The 26,500-nt window shown below is 33.9% G+C and overlaps 4 protein-coding genes across 6 annotated transcripts in view; 2 read left to right on the top strand and 2 right to left on the bottom strand.

Moving 5' to 3' along the window:
• The first annotated feature begins 1,779 nt into the window (after positions 1-1,779).
• On the top strand, positions 1,780-3,175 carry LOC138943595 (antichymotrypsin-2-like). Of its 2 annotated transcripts, XM_070314564.1 has the most exons (4): positions 2,330-2,346; positions 2,452-2,600; positions 2,677-2,859; positions 2,947-3,175. In XM_070314564.1, the coding sequence occupies exons 1-4, from the start codon at positions 2,337-2,339 to the stop codon at positions 3,172-3,174; spliced, it is 570 nt and encodes a 189-aa protein (XP_070170665.1). In that variant the 5' UTR covers positions 2,330-2,336; the 3' UTR covers position 3,175. The 2 variants fall into 2 exon arrangements, 1 of the variants encoding a protein (XP_070170665.1); XR_011448507.1 differs by lacking the exon at positions 2,330-2,346 and adding an exon at positions 1,780-1,930 and having other exon boundaries at positions 2,677-3,175.
• A 1,934-nt stretch (positions 3,176-5,109) lies between these two features.
• Positions 5,110-6,373, top strand: Snrpg (small nuclear ribonucleoprotein G). Its single transcript, XM_070314434.1, has 4 exons — positions 5,110-5,286; positions 5,429-5,451; positions 5,860-5,984; positions 6,100-6,373. Exons 1-4 carry the CDS (start codon positions 5,255-5,257, stop codon positions 6,148-6,150), a joined length of 231 nt encoding a protein of 76 aa, XP_070170535.1. The 5' UTR covers positions 5,110-5,254; the 3' UTR covers positions 6,151-6,373.
• A 1,915-nt stretch (positions 6,374-8,288) lies between these two features.
• LOC138943506 (uncharacterized) lies at positions 8,289-12,190 on the bottom strand. 2 transcript variants are annotated; one of them, XM_070314357.1, is made up of 3 exons: positions 11,809-12,190; positions 11,416-11,536; positions 8,289-11,263 (listed from the first exon to the last, which is right to left on the bottom strand). In XM_070314357.1, exons 2-3 carry the CDS (start codon positions 11,509-11,511, stop codon positions 9,152-9,154), a joined length of 2,208 nt encoding a protein of 735 aa, XP_070170458.1. In that variant the 5' UTR covers positions 11,512-11,536; positions 11,809-12,190; the 3' UTR covers positions 8,289-9,151. The 2 variants fall into 2 exon arrangements, with proteins under 2 accessions (XP_070170458.1, XP_070170460.1); XM_070314359.1 differs by lacking the exon at positions 11,809-12,190 and adding an exon at positions 11,739-11,766.
• Positions 12,191-15,237: 3,047 nt separating this feature from the next.
• Meltrin (meltrin) overlaps positions 15,238-26,500 on the bottom strand; it is a 97,570-nt gene continuing 86,307 nt past the window's right edge. Inside the window, exons 4-13 of the mRNA XM_070314572.1 lie at positions 25,842-26,031; positions 24,533-24,600; positions 24,081-24,245; positions 22,725-22,894; positions 22,435-22,626; positions 21,738-22,334; positions 21,460-21,661; positions 21,152-21,356; positions 20,737-20,866; positions 15,238-17,984 (exon numbers count right to left, since the gene is read on the bottom strand). Coding sequence (XP_070170673.1) covers positions 15,293-17,984; positions 20,737-20,866; positions 21,152-21,356; positions 21,460-21,661; positions 21,738-22,334; positions 22,435-22,626; positions 22,725-22,894; positions 24,081-24,245; positions 24,533-24,600; positions 25,842-26,031 — 4,611 coding nt within the window. The 3' untranslated portion in view covers positions 15,238-15,292. The remainder of the gene's footprint in view (positions 17,985-20,736; positions 20,867-21,151; positions 21,357-21,459; positions 21,662-21,737; positions 22,335-22,434; positions 22,627-22,724; positions 22,895-24,080; positions 24,246-24,532; positions 24,601-25,841; positions 26,032-26,500) is intronic.

Consider the following 26,500-nt stretch of genomic DNA (forward strand, 5'->3'; position numbering starts at 1 on the left):
TTTATATTTTTCTTCCTTATGACGAACTGATGAAAAAAAACAGAGCTATTGTATAATACATAATATTAGAAAAAGTGTAATGAATAAATTTACATGTATACTAATTAAAATATCGAGAAACTTTGAAGCATTTTATATTTTGCAAAAAAAAAAGAAAGAAAAGACGTAGAAAATCATGATCGAGTAACTATGTATATACATTTATAAATATATATGTAAGGTGTATATAAAGGGACAAGCAAATATTTAGTAAATATTAAAAAAAGTACTTCAAACAAAAATTGTGACGTTTCAAGTGATGGATAATAAGTATTGTCTTGATCTTGGATTACTTTAAAGATTCAGTAAAAATTACTTAGAATTTTTTAAATAGAAACTCCCACGTTTTATATTCCATCTTGTGAAAACGGTATGTATTACAGCATATCTCGAAACAATATAATTAAACTCTCCTTTGTTAAGAACTTTCTAAATTATGAAACTGCAAAGGTTACGATATCTTTCGCCGGAGAGAATGAGGATGACTCGAGATACGTCATATATAATGACACTGTAGGATTAGATTTATTTTTAATACTCTTTGTGTATATAATATGTGTGAGCGTATGTAGGATGTCAAAGATGAGAACTTTGTAGTTCATCACTTCTACAGTATTTAATGACTCCAAACTTTCCATCTATCATATAGAGATCAAAACTCCGTAATTTGTTGATACTATACAATATATATCCAACGGATTCGATCTCTCCACAAGTATGTCTATGTACGAAGTGTGATGAAAAAACTTATATATTTGCAAATATATGACTTATTTTTTTGACTTTAATTGCGTTGTGATTATTTAATTTTATCAAATTCCACGTACTTGTATGCGCGATAAATGTTTTCTAAATTTTTATTCTTCATATGCAATATTTTCTGGCTTTACTAAAGAATTGAACGACTTTACCTAAAAATCTATGATTTTCTCGAAGATTCGATTTTAAAAATATCGAAAAAGAGACACGCGCGTAAGCTGATGGATCGCCAATGGGATTAAAAGCGATTCATTGGCGATCGCTGATAGATTCAATCGATTACTATTATTTTATGAACTTGGTTATAGTCAGTATGGTCATTTCAAAGATCTGCGAATCTTTTACGTTATAGATTTCAAACTTTTTTTTTTTTTTTTTTTTTTTTTTTAAGATAGGGAAAGCGTCGAGTTACTTATGCTGGAATAAAGTCTTCCATGAATGCAACAAATGATGACATCAAATTTTTTAATATCATAGTAATTTAATTGATTTAATTATATTTTATAATCGTTGTCTCTAAACATATATATCTATGTTAATAAATTTTTCAAGCATCCATCCAAATTTTATATTTAATCGAATGTCAAAGACGTATATGTGCAAATATTAGGCGAATACACTATATTTCTCTCTCAAACTCTTTCATCCTTTATATTTGAAATACATTATATAATATAACTGTAGATATACATATAACAAGCTACATCAGATTAGAAAAAATGTTTTAAACACTCATGATTCAAGTAGAGAACCGATAAGGCTCTTCTGTTAAAAATAAAATTTAAATCGAGAGAGTTATTATAGTAGACATATTACATGCGGTAAAGCGTGAGTTTCGAAAAGAATAACAAAAATAAAAGTTCATATCAATTTCTATTTCTCTCCTTTTTTTCCTTTTCAATTTCAGTCACCTCTACACGACAACACAAACGATAATAATACTATATTATAACGAACGTAACAGAGGCACAGGTAGACGCGTATCAAGCATTCGTGTGCCGTTATCGATCATATGAATTATTTCTAATGATTGCGAGACAAAAGTGCCTGGAAGATCACGTGCGAAATTTTTCCCCAAAAAATTGAAAATCGACGTTGACGAAGTAAATTGGGCGATCGTATAAAATGACACGTGAGGCTAACTTGAATTTTATTCCGAAATAATATGTTCTTTCTCTGCAATTATTTTCGATAGTTTTTTTTTTTTTTAACAGTTAGTGCAGATACAACGCAGCTAGTATTTAATCGTTGTCGATAGAAGAGAATTTTCGATTAAAATTCGACCAAATAATTTGCCAAGTTCCAAATTTCTCAATTTTGAAGCTTTATTAAAGAATCATAGCTAGTTATTTAAAATAATGATTGACACATAAAAAAAAAAAGAAAAAAACGTAAAGAAACGAACAGAAAAAGCTATATACATATATGTAACACGTATATTAAATTTAATAATTTATCCTTCAATTTACTCGATATATATATATATATATATTTTATACATATATACATATATCATAGAATTGGAATTTTGTATTACGATGCGTACAGGTAATAATACATGACTATTAAAAAAAGATGTTTCTTATAATAATAATAATATACATAATAATATATAAATTTCAATAGCTGAGTGAAAAATTATTCCCCTTACAGCGCTATTTGCGATCGTCATCGCTGACATTGTGTGTGCCTTCGGTGCATCAATGTCATTTAGCAACGAGACTTATAAAAATCTATCTTCGGCTATTGTAACATATGTAGAATTAAAGGATGTATCTAGTCTAAGAGAACCATCGTATATAGTACGTAATCGATGTATTTGGTATCTTATGGAAGTTTTTTTAAGTTGCCTAATTTTGAATTTACATCTTGCCACAGAATCGATCGATGAACATAGAAAACATGGCGAATAGTCTTACGAATATATATATGGTAACCTCCTTACTTTTAAACGGTGCTAAAGAAGGAGCGACGAAAAATGAATTGATGTCTAATTTGGGTATTATCGACGATCAGAAAATATCTTTGAACGGATACCTAGCTAATCTCACTTACCTAAATGTAAAAGATAAGGGATGAAAAAAAAAAATATATCGTAGTAGAAAATTTTTCTGAACAACGATACATTTATATACTGTATGTTTTTAGGGTATCGGAAATATCGAATTGCGTCTAGAAACCGCAGTATACGTTCAGAATTCAATCGAGCTAACGGCCAATTTTTCATCAGTATGCATAAATATCTTCAATTGCTCGATTTCAAAAGTAGATTTCAGAGATAACACACACGTTGCAGAAACTATAAATTCATGGGCCCGAAAAGCGACGAATTATAATATGTTAAATCACGTAATTTCACCAGGTATTATTGTGTAAATGTTTGACAAACGATTAAATAAATGATGATTTATCGCAAAACACATTTGTTAACAACAATATATCTTATATGAACAGTTAACGTGGACAGAGATACAAAAATTATGCTGATAAATATTGTTTACCTAAATAGCAGATGGCTGAACTCAACTTATAAAAAGAAAACAGAGAGACGAAAATTTTATATTTCTCCATCAAAAATGTATTTTGTTCCAACAATTAAATTTGAAAAATCGACATTTATTCATGGCGATATACCACATTGGAATGCCAAGTTCGTAGAAATTCCATTTTTGGTAAATAATTATTATATTTATGAGACAACTATCGAAAATACGATAATAAATGGAAGAATAATTTTATACGACGTCAAGTATTAAATATTGATTGAGAATATAATTTTGCAGGATAACAACGTTACAATAATCATATTTTTGCCAAATAAAAATATGGAACCTGGGGATCTGCAGTACCTGGAAGGAAAGCTTAACTTTTTCGAATTTGAATCAATTAGAACTTCATACGCAAACAAATTTGAGCAAGATATGGAATTACATTTACCTAAGTTTACGATTGCGTATCATGAAAATATGACAGATTTTTTCCGTATGGTAAGTATCGTGTAATTAACGAAATCTGTTTACAACCGATATGTAAGAGATTTTGGATAAATTTTAGAAATTAAAACTCATAATTGTTCGTAGACGGGCGTTACTACGATGTTCGAGAATAATGCGGATTTTACACGCCTCTCAGAAACTCCTCTAAAAGTGAACAATATCGTTCAGACGGTCTCCGTGAAAATTAACGGAGAAGATTCGGAACCTGCAAATGATAACGTCTGTGAGTAATAGAGAACTCTAGGCGAATATCGTGTGTATAAGCATTGCAATAAAAAAATTTTTAATTACAGTTGACGAAAGCGAAGAAAGAGAACCGGTAGATCCATTGCAAGAGTTGGTCGTAGATCGTCCGTTTCATTACTTTATCGAAGTATACGGAGAGATAATGTTTGCTGGAACCGTGCGAGCACCAGAATATATATTTCTAAGAGATGAATTATAAATTCTATTATATTCTTGTATTTATTGAAAGTTTATATCAAACAATGTGTGTACACCTTAAATTTTTTTTTTCTTAATTTTATCATATTAAAGTATATAAAATTCAATAAATTTAATAAAATTTAATAAATAAATAATATGTATTTTGAAAATGTGCTTTAGTTGCAACAAAATAACTGTATATGCATATTCAATCGAGCAGCTATAACAATTTAAAAACAATCTAAAAACGATCATTTACTAAGATACTACAAGCGTGTGCTATGCGATATAGGATATTAGGATTTTGATTGAATCAAGTTGCAATGCTATAAATTTTATTGAAGGAGAATCAGAAGTTAGTTTCTGGGTTTAATATTGAGTATTTTAGCAGCGAATTTACACATTAATTTTAGCTGAATATAAAAAAATTATTTTTGGACCAGAAGTGAAAATAACACAGAACACGAAATCTGATACCTGATTTTAGTAAATTAAATTTTGATGCTCATTTTTCGAAGCCGTGCATTAAAGATTAATAAATATAAGTATCAAAAATTAGATTTTTGCTCTAAATTTTTGGAAAAAAAAAATCCCATTTTTGGGGGAATAAGAAATAGTTTTTTTACCCAAAGTTTTTTTCAGTATTTTTGTAATCTCTGCATTATAATAAATCTCTTCGCAATTTTGATCCACAATTATGGATCTAGCACGGACATGCATCAACCGACTGTTTTACCGTGGCAGCAAAAAATGATTTGAGCCATGTAATTCCTCTAGTTTTAAAATGGATCTAGGTGACGCTACTGTACCAGCTAGAAAAAGCGTCTTATGAGAAATGGCGGCCCCTCTCAAGCTTCTCTCTAGTCAAATACTTGCTCTCTTTCTCCTACTTACCGAGGATAGTAAGAGAAAGAACGTCAATCAGACGCGTAATAACAACGTTCAACCGGCAATCACCGGCATTAATAAGTTTATATAAATGTTCATAGTGTATAATTTTTGCCTGAGTAAACTGTAATTCAGCTGTCACCAAAATGAGCAAGGCACATCCGCCCGAATTGAAAAAGTAAGTAATTTTTCGCAATTTCATACACGCACAATGTCTTACTATTATTTAATCCTCATCATTATTTTTCAATCATTCAACAGAGTATATGGCATCTTACACGGATTATTTACTAATGACAATTTTATATTTCTTCTTTCAGGTATATGGATAAAAGGCTATCTCGTAAGTTACAAAAAACGTGCTAATAAAATTCATATTATATATCTAAGAGAAATATTAGGTTAGATTAAAGATTCAGATATAAGCCTTGTTACATAGATCTACTTATACATAATTCCAAAATTTTTATGAAATATAATATTATATATTTGATATATATAAAATATTTTTTGAAGAAAATTGTATATATTTGAGGCAAGCCTCTGAATTCTTAAAAAAAAGAAAAAGCATGCATCTTTAATTATGTATTGTTGAAATTTAAGAAAAACTGTGTTTTACAGTTCTACCAATTTTCTCATATAATATTTAAGAGACATTTATATATATATATAGGAGACCACATATAAATGCATCTTTATATTACCAAATATATTTCACTATTATTGTCATTTTATTGGAAAAATCTTGCAGTAAAATTGAATGGAGGTCGACATGTCATTGGTATACTAAGAGGTTTCGATCCATTCATGAATATGGTTATAGATGAAAGTGTAGAGGAATGCAAAGATGGTACTAAAAACAATATTGGGATGGTGGTAAGTTATAAAGTATGATTTTATAGAAAGAGTAGATATAAAAGTTCTACAAATTTAATATTATCACTTAGAATCAATGAAAAATTTTCTTAAGATAAGTTATATATTGTTCTAGGTAATTCGTGGCAACAGCGTCATAATGTTAGAAGCTTTAGATCGAATATGATTCTTGCTACTAGAATTTTATCTACATTTTTAACATGTATATCTCCGAATAAATAATCAAATTTTTGTAAAAATATGTAGATATCTGGAGTAATATCTTTTCTTCTGTAACAAATAATTTAGATTAAGATTTTTGTGCATATATAAATCTTTATTAAAAGATATACGATTTACATTTAAAATAGAAATATATGATTAACTAGCAAATTTTTATTACAAATATTGCAAACCCATTTTATTAAAATTCTCAGTTGTAAACTGAAATAATAGAGATATAATTAACATATTTATAAATTGTCAACTAATTTATTTCCTCATGCAATATTTAACAGATAGTTTTTTGGGATAATTAGCAATACTTGATTTATTTTTCAGCTTCATTATATATTAGCTATTTTATATATTTTTATTGCAAGCTTTATATTTTTATATCGCAATAATACAAAACAGATTATGAAAACGCATGAATAAGATAGATATCTTCGATATACAAAGCATGAAACAATATTTATATACTATTAGAGCAATGTAACAATTTTGTTGCATGTCATACTTCATTTTGCAATCTTAGATCCACAATATTACAAAACATAATCTTTATGAATATGTGTGCCCTATGTGCAAGATACATGTAGATTCTATATCTGTTAATTCAAGACTCAAACTATCTAACAATAGAGAGACATATATCAAGTAAGATTTGTATTCACAGCTTGAACATATATTTATTAGCTAGAGAAATATATAGAAAGTGTAGAACATGGTCAAATAGATTTATTTCTGCAGACAAGTCACTTATAAGTCTATAAAAAATAAATATGACTATATTAGAAGAAATATTTCAAATTTACAAGGCACTCAACATTTCATCTTTCATATTCAGGAACATTATTTATCCTCAACAAATTGTAGGTATGACATCGTATAATAAAATATTTTATGACATTATCTTTCTCTCTCTCTCTCTCTATTTTACATTCTAGCCAGACAGAGCAGAATGAATATTAAATAGTTGATATTTCACAATGCATACACAATATACACACAAACTTATTGTTAAAAATATTCCATTGTTTCATATATTTGTACTGTTCTGCTCTTATCAACTGTATTATAAAACAAAAAAAAATTATTATTAAATATATAAAGTGCACATATAATAAATTTTAGAAAATAAGATTGTCATCTTATGTGTTCTGATATTACAACATTTTATAATTATAGCTTATTTTAAAGAAAGAAGTGGTATTTAGAGATACAATATTGCTTTTAAAAAAGAAAACAATGAAATAATAAATCTATATCACATTATAAATAAATAAAAAAGTAGTTTTTGTTTGTTTATTTTATACGCTTCTTTGAATGAGAAATAAAATGCAATACAAAAAGATATATTTATGTATTACATTTTATTGTATTATATAACTTATATCATGTCAACTAACAATTAATAAAGAAGGACCAATTCGAGTCAAATTTGGTTCAAATTGGACTTTATTTATTAATTTGATTTGACATCTATAAATTTATGTCAATTAATTAATAATGAGGGGACAGGTCTTTACATAATATATAGCAGGATGTAATTTTTAATCTATATCTCCAATAATTAATTGACTATATTCAAGAATAAAGCCAATTTTATATTCTTCTATCTTAAACTAAAATATTTTTTATGTACATAAACATTATTACATTGTGCATCGACATATGTATCAACGACGTGTCAATATATAGAGATAGTGCGCGCTCGCACAGTCATTTATATATTACAATTTAGTTTTATTAAATTATTAATATTATATATATATATATATATATTTAGTATTAATAAATAAAACTAAATACATACATATATATAATACTACTATTTGTTATATATATATATATATATATATATATATATATATATATATATATATATAATAACTCATATTATATATTAAATAATTATTAATAATTAATAATAATAATAAGGTACTTTACAATTGTCAACAAATTGTTACACTTTCTTATGATACAAAATTAGTAAAAAAAAAAGCATTAAACAAATCTAGAAAATATTAGTTTAAAAAAAAACAAATTAATTATAAGAGAAATAAAAATTTTTGATTATATACAATTAAAATGGATCAAATATAAAGTGATTTTTTTTTAGATTCTATATTTTTTCTATATTTTTTATTTCTGCTTTAAAAAAGATTTAATAATATTTGGGACTATAAAATAAAATTACATATTTATTCAAACTAGAAAATAACAAAATCTTATTTTTTAAAATACTTGAGGCAATAAAAAAAAAATAGTAGTATTATATATACATGTATACATACACACACACACACACACACACACACACACACACACACACACACACACACACACACACACACACACATGTATATGGCTGTGTAAAAAAAAAAATCTGTGATATATCTTATTTAATGCAGGAATGTAAAGAAAAAAATTACTAGCATCAACTGGTGGCCCTGACAATCGATATATTAAAAATCTTACTAAAATCATTATGTTAAATTATCATGTATAAATAAATAAGATTTAAAATATTACTCTCTCTATAAACGTTTTCTTTTTCCACGCGGAAAAGAATATAGGCAGTTTTTATTCGTCGCGGTTTTTATTTACACGATTTAAAGTGCGATTGCGTAAATAAGAATCCTTTACATTGAAAGAGATTCACATCACAGTGTTCCACATCATTAAGCTATACAACTAACATGAAGAGCATTGTCAGTACTCTTACATCAGAGAATACAATATTATAAATTAATTCTAATGTAAGTATACCTTGCTCTCGCATTGTACAAAACACATACCAATATTTATATTTAACGTTTTTTGGTTATCAATAGGATACTTCCTCCGATACTCTTTTCTACATATATTTCCATTCTTCCAAGCTTTTTGTATCAAACAATACTTGGAAAAATATTGTCTAATTTGTATTTTTTATAAATAAAATATATTGCACGAATTTTTTATCACGACGTGATAATAGATTCTGGCTTGTAATTCTTGGGATCAAGACTTTCTTCTATAGAAACGAGAGTAAAGCCATTCATCTTTGCACTATTCTTTTCATTAATCATCGATAAGTCTATGTCGTCGTCATTTTTGACAGTTATATTTTGAAAAATCTTGACATTATCTTGTGTTGTTGTTTCAACAACAGAAACTACTTTATTCTTGTCCAATTTACCGGGTGTATTCTGGCAATTTATTTTCTTTGTATCCTTTCTGTTTGAATTATGTATTGATGTTGTGTGATTTATTTTTTCTCCTGAGAATTTTAATTTTTGTTTCCTTACCTTGATATCTGCTTTATCAGAATTCAATGTCGCGTGTGTTTTAATATGATTCTTGAAGAAAGTGAACGATTTACAAGCGTAATCACATTTATCGCAAGCAAATTCTTTTGACCGATGCGTCGTAAACATATCCTTTTGACTATTGTGTTGTTTAGTCATATGTTTCTTCATATCATATTTATTGCTAAAAGATTCGTCACAAAGATTACAGAAGAAGAGTTTTACACCCTTATGCTTTGCGACATGCATTTTAAAATACCAGTCGGTGCTGAAATGTTTCGAGCAGTAATCGCAAAAAAAAGTCTTCTTCCTCTTTAAGATCTTTTGTCCTTTGTGCAACTTTTGTATTGAATAATGCTGTATTGAAACTTTTAAAGCGTCTTTTTGTTGTGTTGTGGTAGTAGTGCTAGAAGTAGTAACAGCAGTAGTTGTAGCAGTATTAGCAGCAGTAGCGGCGATTGCAGCAGCGGGCTGACGCGGTGGTGGATTTGGTATAGTCGTCTGCGTTACCACATTTTCCGCCATGATACAGAATTTGGGGATACCCTGCGTCCGATGTAACAATGACGGTGCAGTTATCAAGTTAGTTATAGGCACCACGCGTATCGGCGTGAAGAACGGTTTAGCCTGAATCGGCGTGGTCGTCAAAACGTGCGATGGTGACACGACCCAATTGTTTATCGACAAAGGCTGAATATTAGTAGTTTGAGACAAACAAGTTGCCAGATGAACGTACTGATTCCGCGAAGATGAAGCTGAAGTAGAAGTAGCAACAGAGGCAGGAACGGATGTAGGAGTTGAAGTAGATGTCACGTACGACTTTTGTTGCAAATTTGAAAATCCAGCTTGATTTATCGGTTGCGTTTTGCTCTCTATCGGACGCGACGTGTTTTGCGATGAAATCGTGAAGGGCACATTTCCAAAAATATTCGCAAAGTTATTTCCTTGTGAATTAATTTTGATAGGTTGAGCATTAGATACATTAGCGTCAATTGATTGAGTGGTGGATATTGAAGTTATGGTAATAATCGGTTGTTGATTAGGTGTTGTTTTTGGAATGATTATTATCTCCTCATTCTTCCGCAAAGTTTCTATCGCCTTTGCGGGATCCGAGTAATCGTTTCTCTTCATTTTCGCAATTTCTAAAATTTGCAGTTCGCGTTCGCGCATCCTTTCTTTTAGTAAATGCGCTCTATCTACATTGTTGTGTCTGTACTCGTCCTTTCTTGTGCAATTTCTGTGATATATCCGAGATTTCCATCCTTCCAGCGTTATCCCACAAATATCGCACATATGAGATTTATCGCATCTATATAACTTTATTTTCGCTCGACGACAACGATTATGATCGATACTCAACGCGTCGCAATATTCGTTTTTGCAGTGCCTTCCGACTGGCGCATTTATTTCTTCCTCTTCTATGTTCACTGCTAACATAGGTGACACTCTGTCATTATCTACGTACTGCTGTACCATTACATCGCAAGTAATATTCTCGCATGGTTCATAGTGGCCACATAATTTCTTTTTAACAGGCAACAGAGCAATTTCCGATTTCTTGTCCTCTATTTTTGAAGGCAGAAGATTAGCATCATCTCTTTCTTCGTCAGGTATCCTCACAGGAACTATTGATATTGCGGATGGTTTCAGTGTTGTCGCATTCATGCCATTTCTCTTATTATCAAATATATCCTTATCAAGCTCAGCCACTGAACTTTGAGGAATTGTCTTAATAATAATGTTTGGTTGATTAAAAAGACGTTTTACTGGATCCGATTGCAATACCTACAAATAATATTGCATTTTGTAATATTGTGTAACATATTAAGAGTGACTGATTGCTTTGCTACAAACATTAACATTTAACGTAAGATACTCATATAATATATTTTTTCATTCATTTTCTTTTCTATTTGCACAACAACTATGTAACTTACTTCGGATAAAGCGATTTTCGCTATGTTGTTTGGACACATGTTGGATGCATTTATGGGTACAAGCTTGGGCAATGGTGCATACGCCATCTTCACCATGTTAATGCGTGCAATATAGGGTCTCCTATAATTTGGAAAAATTCGGTCAAAAGGCAATCTTACGATCAACGCCAAATTTCACAAATTTTCAATGATTCTGCTTCGCTTATTCAAACACAAAACAGAGCAAATGTATCAGAATGAAAAATATATCTCGCGGCAGAAAATCATTTGTAGGTTAGTATCTGATTTATAGACAAAATATATCTCTAGGATTTCCCACATACTTATTCGATTGCGTTAGCTATGTGGTATGCAGTTCAGCTGTGTACATAAAATTTTTAAATTCATACTTACGAGAGAGAGAGAGAGAGAGAGAGAGAAGCGAGCGATTCGCTACGACCGATCTACAATCGGTGGCATGATTTGGAATTTTAATATAAAGCAGTTGTCGGCGTTGCTTGTGCAATCCTTCGTATCACACAGTGATGCACGGTTCTTTTTTTTCCGGAGAATCAATTTTTTTTTCGATAATACATACACGGTACACGTCAACGAACCGGACACTTTCGGTGTCTTTTTAAAGGAATGATAATCGTGCTCCGATGTTCATCCGGCAATGGACGACGCGTGATCTGTCAAACGCGGGATCGTCGTTGCAACGGCGAAAAAATAGCGGTAAATATCGCGAGATTAATTTTGACGGTAGTGGCCATCGACGAAACCGCGATACACACAAATGCTCCGCGCATGCGCATCTACTTGCCGTTTCTCGCGCATGATCGATCTTAGATCGCGCTCTCGAGAAAAAACCCGCCTTTTTTTCTGTCATTCTTTTTATATCTCTCTTTTTCTTCGTGTATGTCTCTCTCTCTCTCTCTCTCTCTCTCTATATATATATATATATATATATATATATATATATATATGTGTGTGTGTGTGTGTGTGTGTGTGTGTGTGTGTAATACATATGTAAACGTAATTTTTAATAATATTTTCATCTCTTTTATATATTATTCTTTATTACGTACTTTTTTCTATTACTTGTCAAATTTTGCATGTAAATATAAACAATGATATTTGTACCAATTTTATAATATAATATTTAAAAGTGTTACAAAAGGCTTTAGCTTTTAGTCAAAATAGTATAAAAATTAATTAAATAAGAGTCTAAATTAATCAAAGAATTTATATGTAAAATATACCTTTAGTATGGGCGAGCTTTATTTCACACAGTTATAACAATAACAAGGATTTTAAATATGTAACTATTACACATTTTGCATTATATATAATATATATCCTACGTTGTACATGTATGCAAAATATTTAAAACTATGTATGTTTCTTTCAAGCTATGCTGGTTCTAATTAATTCTTCCACAAAATATGGAAATGCAGAAGATAGTTGACAAAAATACTTAGTTGGAATAAAGACTTTATTGTAACATCATTAAGGTTTAAGGTAATGTACACATTATCATAATTAATTTGTATATACATACATATACATATATATATATATTGTATATATTGTACAATATATATATTGTATATAGTAGTACTTATATCTCAGCAGTGTCATAGATGCTACTTATCTTTGGTACTGAATGTACAATATGTATTGCAATGATGCTTGTTGTTGTTATCGTTGTTATTTATTAACCAATGTAAGATGAAGTCTTGTAAGTTCATTATGCATATGACATCGTAAGCTTATTGCCTGATAACAATCGTTGTATTTAAGCCAATTTGTCGGATATTTTTTATTGTATTATACAATCATAATTACAATTACACGTTGTACAATTACACAGTTTAGTGTGACGTTTAATTCTTTTTTTCCTCTCATTTTCTTTTTAAAGAGTACTCTTACTAAAATAGCATTCATTTATTAATAACAAGCAGGTTGTTGAGCCAAAAGTCTCATCCTCGAACGCGTATGCAAAATAAATGCTCGATTGTCTCGTAATGAAAAGCAACACGTACATACGACATCGCGTATAGAGAAACAAGCGAAAAAAGCAATGCGCAATATACGTGAGTAAAAAAGCTTTATTGAATTTTGGCGAAATTCTATATGTGATTTCTGAATACTCGCATGTAGGAACTATTACAAACTCAATACTATGAATGCAAAGTTATTTATTGGATATTTTTGTACGAAACAATAAAGGAAAAAAAGAACGAGTAAATACACATATATATATATAGCCGGTTCTCAATTCAATAAAACCTTTCCACCTTTTTACGCTCTTAATGTAATAAAATCTACATATTTTTTTTCATATTTTCAAAAAATCGTAGCTATTTCTCACAATCGCACGTATAATATAGTTATGGGTAACTTACAACTTAACTTAGTCCGAAGGTACATTGTATAAAACTTAGCTCTTTTTCTCCCTCTCTCTCTCTCTCTCTCCCTATGTGTCTATCTTATATAAACAATATTTACACGGATCAGTCAAATAAATAGTTAGTCTTTGCGAGAGCGGCCTTAGACGAAGCAAGCCTTTGTCGCTAATTCTTTTACACGGAGAATGATGAAAAAATAAAAGGCGTGATACTAATATGCAATTGAGACGAAATACTTAATGACATCAGTTTAATTTACTGTCGAAAGAATATCAATTCTACTCGATTCGCAGTGTTATGTTATGAGATTGCCAACACCTAGACTTTCCTAATTAATGGCATTTCAATTTTGATTCTCACAGAATCTCGAAGGTACAATTTTGTGTCTGTATATATATATATATATATATATATATTCTTGATTTCGTTACAACTCAATCTTTGGAAAGAGGCCTTCTATTAACAGAATAATGTCTGTCAGATATGATTGCGTATCGGATTCGGTCAAGGATACAAATTCTCGCACATCGCTTTTAATAATTGATCAACCTTTAGTAGATTAATAAAATGAATACAAGAGAATGAGTTACGTGAAATTTCAAACATCTCCCTTTCCTCTTTCTCTCTCTCTCTCTCTCTCTCTCTTTCATGCTCATTTGCCTTATCTCGATCCGATCGCCGGATATCTCTCACGGGGCTCATATCTTACATTTGTGTAGTATGATATAAAATAATTTTGGTCGCATCTATAGCCTGCTAGTCGTAACAAGATGACATACAGTGTGTTTCTGTGCAGTATATTTCTTTATACATATACATATATCACAGAGATTAATTAATTTCGTAATACACCCTTCTCCCAGTTTCAAGCGAAGGTCTCGAAAATAATGTCACTTATCTCGTAATATCGCTTCTTATAAAACCCTTAAGATAAATATTACGGTCATTATTGGCTTATATATGTAGGTACGCTTGAACGTCGGCAATGCATGGGATAGTTTCTACAAAAAATATTTGACAATTTTTAAATGGATGCTATTATATTTACAATTTTCAATATTATGTCTCTCCTATGTAACGGCCACGTACAACCGTAATTTTACACTATCCTGACAAGAAATATAACATTTGCTCGTAAAATTAGCGTTTTTTTTTTTATGGATCTTAGAGGGAAAGATTCGCGATCCTTGTACTATTTCTTTCAATTTCCGTTTAAGGATTCTTAATTAAAAAGTTACAGAGATATATTATTGCCCTCCTATGTGTGTGTATGTATGCGGATATCTACGTTTATACTCGTGCATGCTTACATCAGCGTGAACGTGTATATTCGTTTACGTGTATATACCTCCTTCAACGAGAATAAATCAATGACGGACTAGAATGTTTCAAGTATAGATTTCCTTCGTTTTTCTTTCGTGATGATTGCTGATTTTCTTTTTTTTTTTTTTTTTTTTTTTTTTTTACGCCGTTGCCGCTCATTTCCGTCACTTTGCTCGCGCCAACACCGACTTTTTATTATTCGCACTCGATATAGTTCTCATGACACCAGAATTGTTCTTGTTAGCCTCAAACTTTTGCTGAAGTGACGCCACGTTGGATTTACCACTCGCCGCCTTTTGCAGCGGATTCGTCTTCGTTCCTCCATCCTCGCTCTTGATCGTTTCCGTCTTAACGAATGTCTTAGATGTCGAATGCGACGTCGCAACCTTGACATTATTCGAATCCTTGAGAGATTGCGATAATGATTTAGCTATGCCCGCGTTGCCGGTCGGAGACTTCTTCCTTTCCGAGAGACGTTCAGTCGTTTTGGACGTAATGTTTAGAGGTTTCAACGGCGTCGTAGGCGTTTTTTGTCCACCACTTTTTGGCAGCGTAGATATCTTGTGAGCGGATGTCTTCAAAGGGAGACTGAATTTGGGGTTGCTGCCTACAACGTCCGGCGATTTCGTGCCGCCTTGATTCGAGTTCGAGCAGCTCGAGACCAAATCCGGACTATTGAACTTGCCCGGATTATCCTTAGGACTACAAGGCACATTTTTGACAGATACGGTTGTACGCGATTCCTCTTTATCTAAATCGCTATTCGACTTGGTCGCGTTCAGTTGCGTTTGCTTCGCGTCCGAACGTTGCTTCGCCGAATTTATCGAACTCGCATCGGACGCTTTCGAGGAAGATTTCAACGATTTTAATGTATTATCTGAACTTTGTCTCGTGAGTTTTATGCTCGACTCGGTCGTTTCTCTGGAAGTCGGACTTTTCGCGATGTTCGGTGGCGTTTTAGTCCTGTTCAAAGGCGGCTTAACTGGAACCTTACTTTCAGCTTGGTCGTCCTTCTTGATATGTATCAAATGAGACGGTCGAATCTTGGTCGGAGCGAACGGTTTGTGTTCTACAGGATTTTCAGGCGGTTTCATGCCGAGTTCCTTGGACAGGTCGTCGTTTACATTAGGATTATTAGACTTGAGGGTATCTAGCTTGCTTTTCTCAATAGGTTTCGAATTGTCATTCGCGTCCGAAATATTTTTATCCGTCTCTTTTCTATTCACTTGCGGAACATTTATCACGGATGGATGAAGATAACCGGAGCTGGTAGTGGAACTCGAGGAATTAAACTTGCCGGAAGTCGAGTTGGAATAAACGCTCCCGGGTGTTTTGTAGTGATTCGAATTCATATAATTACCTAGGGAACTATCGGAGCCCGTATTTTCCGCATTTTTTGACGCATTCTTTTTATCTTTCTCTTTCTTTTTTCTGGTTAGCGTCGAGGTAGAATATATAGAGTCGAAATTGCGATTCGAGATCTCCGATACGATTTCCGACAGCAGACCCATCGACTCCAGACCGTTCATACCACCAGTGGACGTCGCGTCAATGCGTTTCGGTAGTTTGTATTCGTTATCGGTTGGCATTGTTGCCTCCAATTCCGTGTTCTTCCTGTTTTTCTCCGGTACGGATTCCTCTATCACCGCGTAGATATTGTCATTCGTGGGCGATTCCTCCGTAATCTCTGTCAAAGCCGACAACGAAGATTCCGCGATTAAGTTCATACAGTCATCGTAAACATTCTCCAATGGCTTTATGGGTGGATTTTGATAACCGGGCAGTCCAGGAATCTTTATCGTACTCTCCACAGACTTTTCTGTCTGCGTGATGTTCGGCGGACCTGGAGGTGGTGACGTTGGCCTCGTGCTGGCAGGAATACTGGTGGGTCTCTTGACGGGCGTCGTCTGACGCATTGAACCGAATGTATGGATGAGAGGTTTTGGCGTAATTTTGCTGTCTCTCATTGACTGAGCGCGCAAGACCACGTTTTTCTTCTCAACCTCGGTCGCTGATATCACCGGGATGACCGGTGTGGCGATCTCGATGTCCTTCTGCGGTATCGGATTGGAAATCTCCAAGTTTCTCAGGATCTCCTTGTCAATGACCTTGTTGGCCTTGTGATGCTGATTTCTCGGCAGAGAATTCGTGTTCCTTTCGTCCCTCTGGGAATTGCTTCTCATGATGCCGGAACCAGGACGCAACATCGATGCGATTCGGTTGAGTGTGCTGCCTCTATCTATCTTCTTCTCAGGTTCCGGCAATATCACATTCGTCAAAGGCGTACTGTTGGGTCTCTGCGGTTTTGCGGGAGTCGTAGAACCGTTGGTCGGCGGTGCCGGGGCTGGACGCGTGGGTACGTCTGGGGCGGGTCTGGTGGGTAACTTGGCGGCTACCAGTTCGACAGATGTGCAAGTTGTGGCCGCCAATACGGGACTGCTGATTAATGGTCGCGCCGTAGATCCTGGATTTAATGGCGGTAACATCGGCGCGGTCGCGTCGTTGACGTTAGAACTCAACAGACTGTTTTTATGCGGTACATGGCACCTTTGCATGCTCGACTTAATTATGTTCGTCTTTATTGCTACGGTAGGCATCCACCCTGGTGGCGGAGGCGGGGCCGGTTTCGTGGGCTCGGCCAGTTTGGATTGATTTGAATGGATTGGCGTGATCGTGAAGCCTTTAAACTGGCCAAACATATTGTTGGTGTAGCGCTCGTCGGCCTCTGTCTTAGGCAGCAAACTTACGCACGCCGGATCCTGACTCAGGCTAGAATCAATCGTCTCAATGTTACGAGACATGGTGCTCGAACGATCGATTGTTTTGATTAACGATCCGTTGTGGCCGCGATCGCTCCTGAAATTTGAAGCAGAATTATAAGCGAAGGAATTGAGGAACTTGTAAGCGCAATTATGTGATATTTAGTGCGTAGCTATATTGGTTTGTGGTAAAATAAATCTGAGAATCTTTTCTATTCAGCGTAAATTAGAAAGTAAGAAGAAAATATATATGTTGTATTTTCCTTATGCAAATCTTGATGATGAAACAAAAATATGTGCGTGTGTGTGCGTTTAGTAAAATATTAAATAGTATGAGAAGTAATATATAAATTTAAAATTTTTTATCATATACTACACACTTTATGCAACACATGCATTGCACTTCAGCATTGTGTGAAAAATAATCATGTATAAGCATTTCTCTCAAATGCATAACTATTCACCGCAAATTCAAACACATGCACAGACAAGAAACAATTGCAGGGAAATGTTAGTTACAGATTAAGATATTAGTACAGCAAGCAGTTGGAAAAGGAAATCATTGAGGAAGACTAAAAATACTGTATATCAATACTATATTTATTAATAATAATAAATCGTACATTTTATTTATCTAAATATGAGTAACATTCGTTGAATATTTATCTTCTATATCCAATGAGTAAATGAGTAAAGAAATAAAAAAAATATTCTTTATTAATAAAAATTAAGTACTTCTTAAGTAATCGTTAACATAATGAGAAATAATCAATAAAACTTATCTTTTGAACATTATCCAAATTTAGCTTCTAATTTATATAAATTATCACTTTTCGTAAAATGCAAAGCCAGTAAGAAGAGAATTTTTATTCATGCTCATGCTCACATATAACATAATTTCCTGCACATGCTCTACATATTACGCAAACTTTTCAACAATTTCCGCATTTATGGCGCAATATGTCCATGTAAAAATATTACTTTTATAATTCCTATATCAAATTCGTTGGTTTTCAATAATAGAACAGTATCTTGTTCTGCAAAATTGAACGTCTCATTTAACATTCATTATAATGTGTGTAGCATTGAAAAATTAATAGTTTGAAAAATTGTGTAAATTAGGATAAAGATAAATATTTGTCTCATATAAAAGTTATGTTAGAGGTGTATATTAATATTGTAAAGTATATATTGATGCATATTAAAGTTTTGCATAGATAGCTTCTATATATTTAATATGTAATTAAGAGAATGAAATAAAGCCTTTTAAACTAAACAGCAATTTTTCTTTTTAAGTACATGAGCAGTCAGTGAGAACAAAACGCTGTTCATCTAATAATGTTCTTAGACATTTTTAATTTGCGATCAAATGCAAATAATGCATATTGCATTAAAAATGTATTCAATTCTAAATGCTGATTAAGAAGTATACACATCAATTACTATGCCTTACATCATATCTCATTACGTTTGTTACATAAAAGAATCTGTTTTGAACAGATTTAATCACGATAGACGCGTGAAATAAATGTAACATAATTTATATTTACACTTATTCTTACCTATTAATTTCATTTTTTATCTAAATTATGTAAAAATATTATTATAAACTCTTGACTATATATATAATAACAATATACTCGAGAGCATATTATTACGACTATCAGCAGTTGGAATCACAGTAGGAATTACTTTAGCATGTTCTGACAGTAATATCCAAATATTATTTCTATATACCGTCACCATTTTCGAGTCCCCCGTATGTTATAATGCAAAAATCATAACTCATCGTACAAGAATGCTACGATATTTGCACTATATTGAGTAAAAGTGTTCTTAAATTAACTATCTATTTCATATTTATTTAAGAAATATCATACTTGATAATAACTGATTCTAACCTTTTTTTTTTTTAAATTATTATCACGCTTTTCATATACTGATAAAATCTTTGAATGTCTTTAATTCGGTTTTTGTGCAAATGATGTGTTTTAATTGGAATCATTCTTTCCTGATCTATCGAAATCTGAAGATAAGCTCCATTACTATAGACTATAAAACAGATTCGAAACTCATATATCATAATGCATTATATAAATAATAAATCAATAAATTTTTCTAAAAATACGTGAATTTTCACGCCAAATATCTATGCATGATTAGATTCGTAAAGACAGATCAGAGAAATTGCTCAGATCTTTGGTTTTAAGCTTTGAGCAGGTGCCGGTGGAGGTGGTGGTTTTTTATTGTAAAATGGAGCAGGTGTCTTCGAATCGTTAAATAATAATCCGTCCGGCTTTGGAGTAATATCAGACGTACCGGCTGGACTCTCATTCAAGTGCTCGAATTTGAATTCTGTGTTGAGCGTAAGTCCTTTGACGTTTTTAGGCGATTTTCTCTGAATCTGTTGAATACATTCCGATATCTTGGAGCCCAATTCCGACCTAAGCGGAGTAGGTCTCTTCAATTGAATTTCAACGGCAGGTATAGAAAGAGTCGCAATGTTATTTTGCGCTTGGGACTGTGCGCTAATGTTCGGCTTTACATTGCCGAATAGCAGTGACTTTCTATACTCGATATTATTACTACATTTGATAGCGTCCGGATTTGTGGTGGATATCAAATCAGTCTTGGTTATCTGTAACGACTCTTTGAGAACGGCGTTATCATTGATTGTGAATATTTTATTCACGTTACGGGTGGTACTCTTTCGCTTCGGCACGAAATAGGCGGAGATTACCCCGAAATATTTATTACGGGCAGTGTAATGTGTCTTTGACGTAGGAACATCGAGTGATTTAGCATGCGGTTTGCGTTTCTCTTTAAAACGGTTGAAACTAGATACATACGTAGACATCACGTCCTTCTTCCAATGCTGTGCGGAATTTCTAATGTACCAAACTCCGAGTAGCAGCAGAGCTGCGGCAGGTACAACTCCCAAGAAGATAACATAGAGCGCGGTTATGAAATCGTTTCGCGCTGAAAGCACATGAAATGCATATCATACAGTCATACAGTCAAAAATGTAGATCTATAAAAATATCAATTAAGAGAATTTAATAAGACTCTAAAACATAAATTTAAATTTGGTGGGCTAATAAGAACCACAGGGCTATATAAAAATATCTCTTTATATATATCAAACTAAAACTCCTTTTCTTAGATTATCAAGTGTTATTTTTCTACTGAAATTATTTAAAATGCTAAAAAAACGTAATTTTTTTATCGATTAATACGGTAGATGTAAGTAGGTAAGATATTTACCGTTTGGATCTTCGGCTGGACCGCTGTCTTCAGAGCCTCCGACTCCGGGATGAAGGCAATCAGGTGGTCGAAAACCACGGTTACAATGGCAATGACCAAGACTGTTACATACTCCGTTACCGTTGCAATTATTTGGACAGGCTTTACCGCCGGATACGGATGCTCTTAAATCCGCCACTGACATACATTTTTGATTCACGCACATCTGTATGTAAGTGAATTATAATTATCCAAACTATTCAATTTACACTTCTGGTCTATTTTACGCTAAAAAAAATCAAACTTTCGCGTCGTTGGAAATATTTTACCTTTCCAGGTGCACACTTGGCGCCATCAGGTGCGAGTCCAGGATCGACCTCGCTCAATCCGAGATCGACTATAGCCGAACGACATGGTATTATCTTCCCGCCATTATTGATGAAGGAGTGACTCAAGGTTGCGACCGATTCCATGCCAAATTCTAGTCGTTCATTCAAATGTTTACAATGCAGCATGCCACAGAGGAGATTTCTATAACAGATCCGATACATCAAAATCCAATTTCTCTCACGATATTATTCTCATATACAATATAACCTCAACTTACTGATCATTGCACTTGATAAAGCTCGCATCGATGCGATTGTAGCCGCAATTACCGTTCTTTGTGCCCCGGTTGTTCATATCATAGCATTGCGCGTCGGAGGACCAACCGGTGGGACCCCAAAGGAGTTTGCACTGATCATCGTGCGTCCTGCACGATCCCTGATAGCAGAAAGCTTTGCCTACACTGCAGGTTTCGCCGTCCATCTTAAACACGTCCGCTGGACAATATTCGCTCTGACCCGTGCAATATTCCGGCAGATCGCACTCGTGCTCGGCATTACGGCACTCGGTGCCCGCGCTCTTCGGCCTGCAAGTCTTCAGGTCACAGCACTCGCCGGTTGCGCAGCTCGCGTTACTGTGCAGCATGCAGGTGGTCACGTTGCAGCAGGGATTGTCGCAATTTTCTTTCAGACCGCAGTCGCACTGCTCGCCCGATTCGACGAATCCGTTGCCGCATATGGGACTGTCGAAAAGCTTCTGCGGTTTGTTCCTCAAGCAATAATCCATGCCATGTTCAAAAGCTATAGCCAAGTGTTCCAACGAGCACGTAGACCAATGCGTTGGCCCGGATGAGCCGCTGGATGACGCCATTATGCACCTGGAATAATGATAGAATAATAAATAAGGATGGATTTGAAGTGAATCAGCGATTCACAAGTAGAATAATATCAATAGAAAAAGGTATAGCCATAACGCACTTCTCTTCAGGGCAGTCGCAATCCGGTCCGTCGTGCTCCATGCCAAAATTATGGCCCATCTCGTGAGCAACAGTGGCCGCGACTAAACCAACGACGGTCGAATGATCCATGGAAACGCCGCCTGAGAACTCGTAGGTGCATATCGGTCCTTTAAGAGCCTTGCCTACCACTCCGCCTTCAAAGGTGATTCGTCTATTGTCGAGAAAGAAAAATGTCAGGCTCGTTATTACGTTTTACATGCAGTTAGTCTACATCTACATAATGCATCTCATACTGTAAACAGCACTCACGTCAACAGCTGGGCGTTATCGTTGGGTATATCCTGAACCAGCTTCTCCCTACGGTAGCGCAGGAAATTGGACAGAGTGGTGTCGCCATTCGATGATAGATTTATCTCGTCCGACTCGGACCACACTTGCACGCCGACCAGGGCGATAAATACGTTCAATGGCATGTATAGCTGCAAATACACCAAGATACCTTTGTCTCGTATTTTACATGGAGATTCCGCGGTATCGTAATACGGTTGAGTAACGCGCTAATTAATCTCTTTGTCTCGTTGCGTCAAAGAGTACGCGGAATATACAGTGTGTATCGCGCTTTCTCTCTCTCTTTCTCTCTCAATTGTGTATATATTAGAGATTAAACAAAAATCCATCATTGTCATTGGCGATAAATTTAAAAGAAAATGGAAAAATGAAAAATATTTAAGCTTCGAGAGAAACCGATTAATAGAATCTAACTTTTTAATAATTTCAAGCGAATTTTATTTTACCAATTTAACTTGTAATTATCGAGAAATTTAATCGTAAAAATGCATATATAGGGTGAGTCACTATAGAATTTGTCTTTTAAGATATCTTCATAAATATTGATTTTAGACAAAAGTTAAATTATTTTGAAGGTGCTACATTTTGGTTGTCTTAGTTTTTTTAGGGATCAAAACGTTTTGAAGATAATCTCAAGTTTTTTCATGATCATTTTAAGGTCATTCCACGGTTAAGACACTATATGTAGTTCGACTTGCCTTTTTATCCTCTACGATTATAGCTGATTAAAAATAGGGTTTTCTATTCAAAAAAACTTGAGATGATCTTCAAAACTTTTTGACGCCTGCATCTGAAAAGAAATAAATAAATGAGAACTAGGACGACCAAAAAATATAGTCCTTTCAAAATAATTTAACTTTTGCCTTAAATCTTTTTGTTTAAAATTAATATTTACGAAGATTTTTAGAAGGCAATTTCTAGTGACTCATCCTGTGTATATAATACATATATAAATCAATATTTGAAAGATAATGAGTTTTAGTAAAGAATGTGTAATGGCTCGCATGTGATTAACAAAAGATTCATGTAAAGTTCCTACTTTCTGAAGAAAATAAGACTTGAATATCCATGCGAACACAATTATGTATATAACAGCCAATTTAACCTAGAGATGAAGCAAAATTCGTGGAATGAAACTGGTAAACCCGATGGCTACAAGTATATTCTAGCGAATTTTAGGAAAAGGAAGCCGCAAATGTTCAAAGCGTCTAATTGGATAATGGAGTTGTTGAACTAGCCCCGCGCGCTTTAACTCGTTCTCATTCAGGTCGAAATAAATTATACGTCCAGTTAAGCGACGACGATGACGTTACTTACAGCGTTGATAATGTTGGCGATGTCCTTACAATGCTGATGTACTTTGTCCAAGTTTTCGTCGAGCGCCATATACTCCTTCTTGTCGATTACAAGCACTAGCTCCACGTAACGCGATTGTCTGTTCGCGTTATAGGGCCCCCGAATAATTTCAGTCGCTCTTTTATGCTGCGAGAGAAAAAAGAAGACAGCGACGTGATATTGATTGTAAAATTCAACTTTATTTCAATTTTCGCTAGATGTAATATGACAGAGTGATTTCTACAGGCGTTCCCAATTGTTTAGGAACAATTCCAACAAAAAGAAGAAAAGAATGGAAGAGCAGGAGAACAAAGTCACCGAGGATATGAGGCCAGACTGCGAGACTATATTCTTTGAAGTCGTATAATTTACTTGAGGGGGGAAAGCTATTCGAAATTTTTTTTTTTTCCATCGTTCTCTACGCACATACGTACCCTGGAGAGTCTCTCAACCTCGCGATGATCGCGTCGGTGAGCATGATGCGGCGGTGTGCCTTCGTAACCTGCAACCGAGGAAAAACATTAGACACGATCGTTGGCAGCGAGATTCCCGGTAGGACAAAGGTGGACAAAGAGCCTTCGAGGCCTTGCTCTCACATTCGTTAAGACCGTTAAGGAGAGACCAGTCTCTTTCCGACGCGGGTCTTCGAGCCGGTGCTCGAAGCAGGAGCGCGGGGGAGGGGGACTAGGGGGGGGGGGGAGGGGGGAAGCGGCCGCTGACAATGAGGGAGGACGAGGAGGACCCAAGAGAAGGGTATTCGTTACTAAAGATTTGTATTTCTCAGAGTCAAAGCTCGTGAATACTCTTAAGGAAAATCCGCGAAAATCGCTTTAGTTTCTCGCCGAAGTTTCTCGAGACAACAACAGATACGAATGATCTGGGTGTGAGTCAACTTATTAGTCACGAAACTCTGAGATCTTAATTATGAATGTCGTTAGCTTCGTTAAGATGTGACACGTGTCACGGTATCTCCTCGACGTATTGTAGTAATTATCTCGAATTCTCGCGATGGCGGTCTTAAAGAAGCGGACGCTACCACCGTTAATAATTAAATCGAGAGAAGAAATATTGACACTGACACGCTAATAATATTAATCTCTCTTTCAAACACAATCTTTATCTTTTTCGTTATATCTCTGTGTTATTAATCATGTGATTTTTCTTTTTTTAAACATGTACGTGTCATACATCTAACATTGACAAAAGCATAAAAATTTCGCAGACTGTTCTACTATTTCTCCTGAATATCTGTGTAAACTCTAAGCACAATTCTCTTAACGGTTTGGAAATTATTTAAGTTTAAAGTTCAAGTTTAAAGAAAATCGCGTATTATCGTACTTATTGACAAATTTGACAAGGAAAGAAAATTGCCAGCGAAATAAAAATCTTCACGTGTATTAAGGAAACTCTAATAAATATTTATGCAAAGTTTGATTCAGATCCATTTACGAAAAATTTTTATCATAAATTAAGAAAAACATTAATTACGACTATTTCCTTTTACGAAGACGTTAAATATATCATATTATTTTGTAATACTTTAATTCTATTTATAATCCGGATTTATTTATTTGATTTTTCAAACAGTATAAACGTAAGAATTTTTTTTTTTTTTTTTTTTTTTTTTTACAATTTTGACAATTCTTTTACTACTATTGTACAGTGAAAACATCTTTAAGAAATATTTATACGCGATACAAAAGTACCACAATATGAATGATTGATGGCGCAAGATATGCTTACCGCACGTATTATTGGCAATGAGATCGCTGTGCTTGTAGAGATAATGCGGAGAATCCAAGCTCTCATCTTCCGGATGGATGTGGTGAAGGTTCTCACCGTCAAAGATGACACCGCGCAATCCTCTACAAGTGGATAATGCAACCCACGAATCGGGAACATCTCGAACGCTACCTTGGTAATGACAGAGTTCCTGCAAGATTCGCGCAAAATTCATGAATATCATTCGTTAAAATACATATTTGTTTTAAGAAATCCTTTTTCTTCAATTTTCTCTCAATTTTATCGACATTTGAGTGAAATTTCTTTCTCGGTTTTATCGCGTAGTTCACAATTTTTACTTTGTATACAGGGTGTCCCCAATGTAAATGGCAAAACTTCAAAAGCGTGTAGGGGATCGAAAAACTAAGACAAGAAGTCCTTTAAAGGTTTGCTCGTTTTTGCTCCATTTTAGAGAAAATCGCAAAAATTCAATCTCTCATTGTCAGTTGCTCTCTCGAGTCGATTGGCACCGAATAAACTTTCTGCTTCAAGGTTCCTTACATATGTAAACACTTGATGTTATCCCCCTACGGTGCCAATCGATTCAAGAGAGCGATTAAGAGACCGAATCATAGATGCGGTGCACGAAATATCACTAGAACAATGTCTAGCTGCAATTA

Source organism: Polyergus mexicanus, unplaced genomic scaffold, assembly GCF_030449975.1.
Source record: "Polyergus mexicanus isolate NDT 795.1 unplaced genomic scaffold, iyPolMexi1.0 SCAF_27, whole genome shotgun sequence".
NCBI classification, from domain to species: Eukaryota; Metazoa; Arthropoda; class Insecta; order Hymenoptera; family Formicidae; genus Polyergus; species Polyergus mexicanus.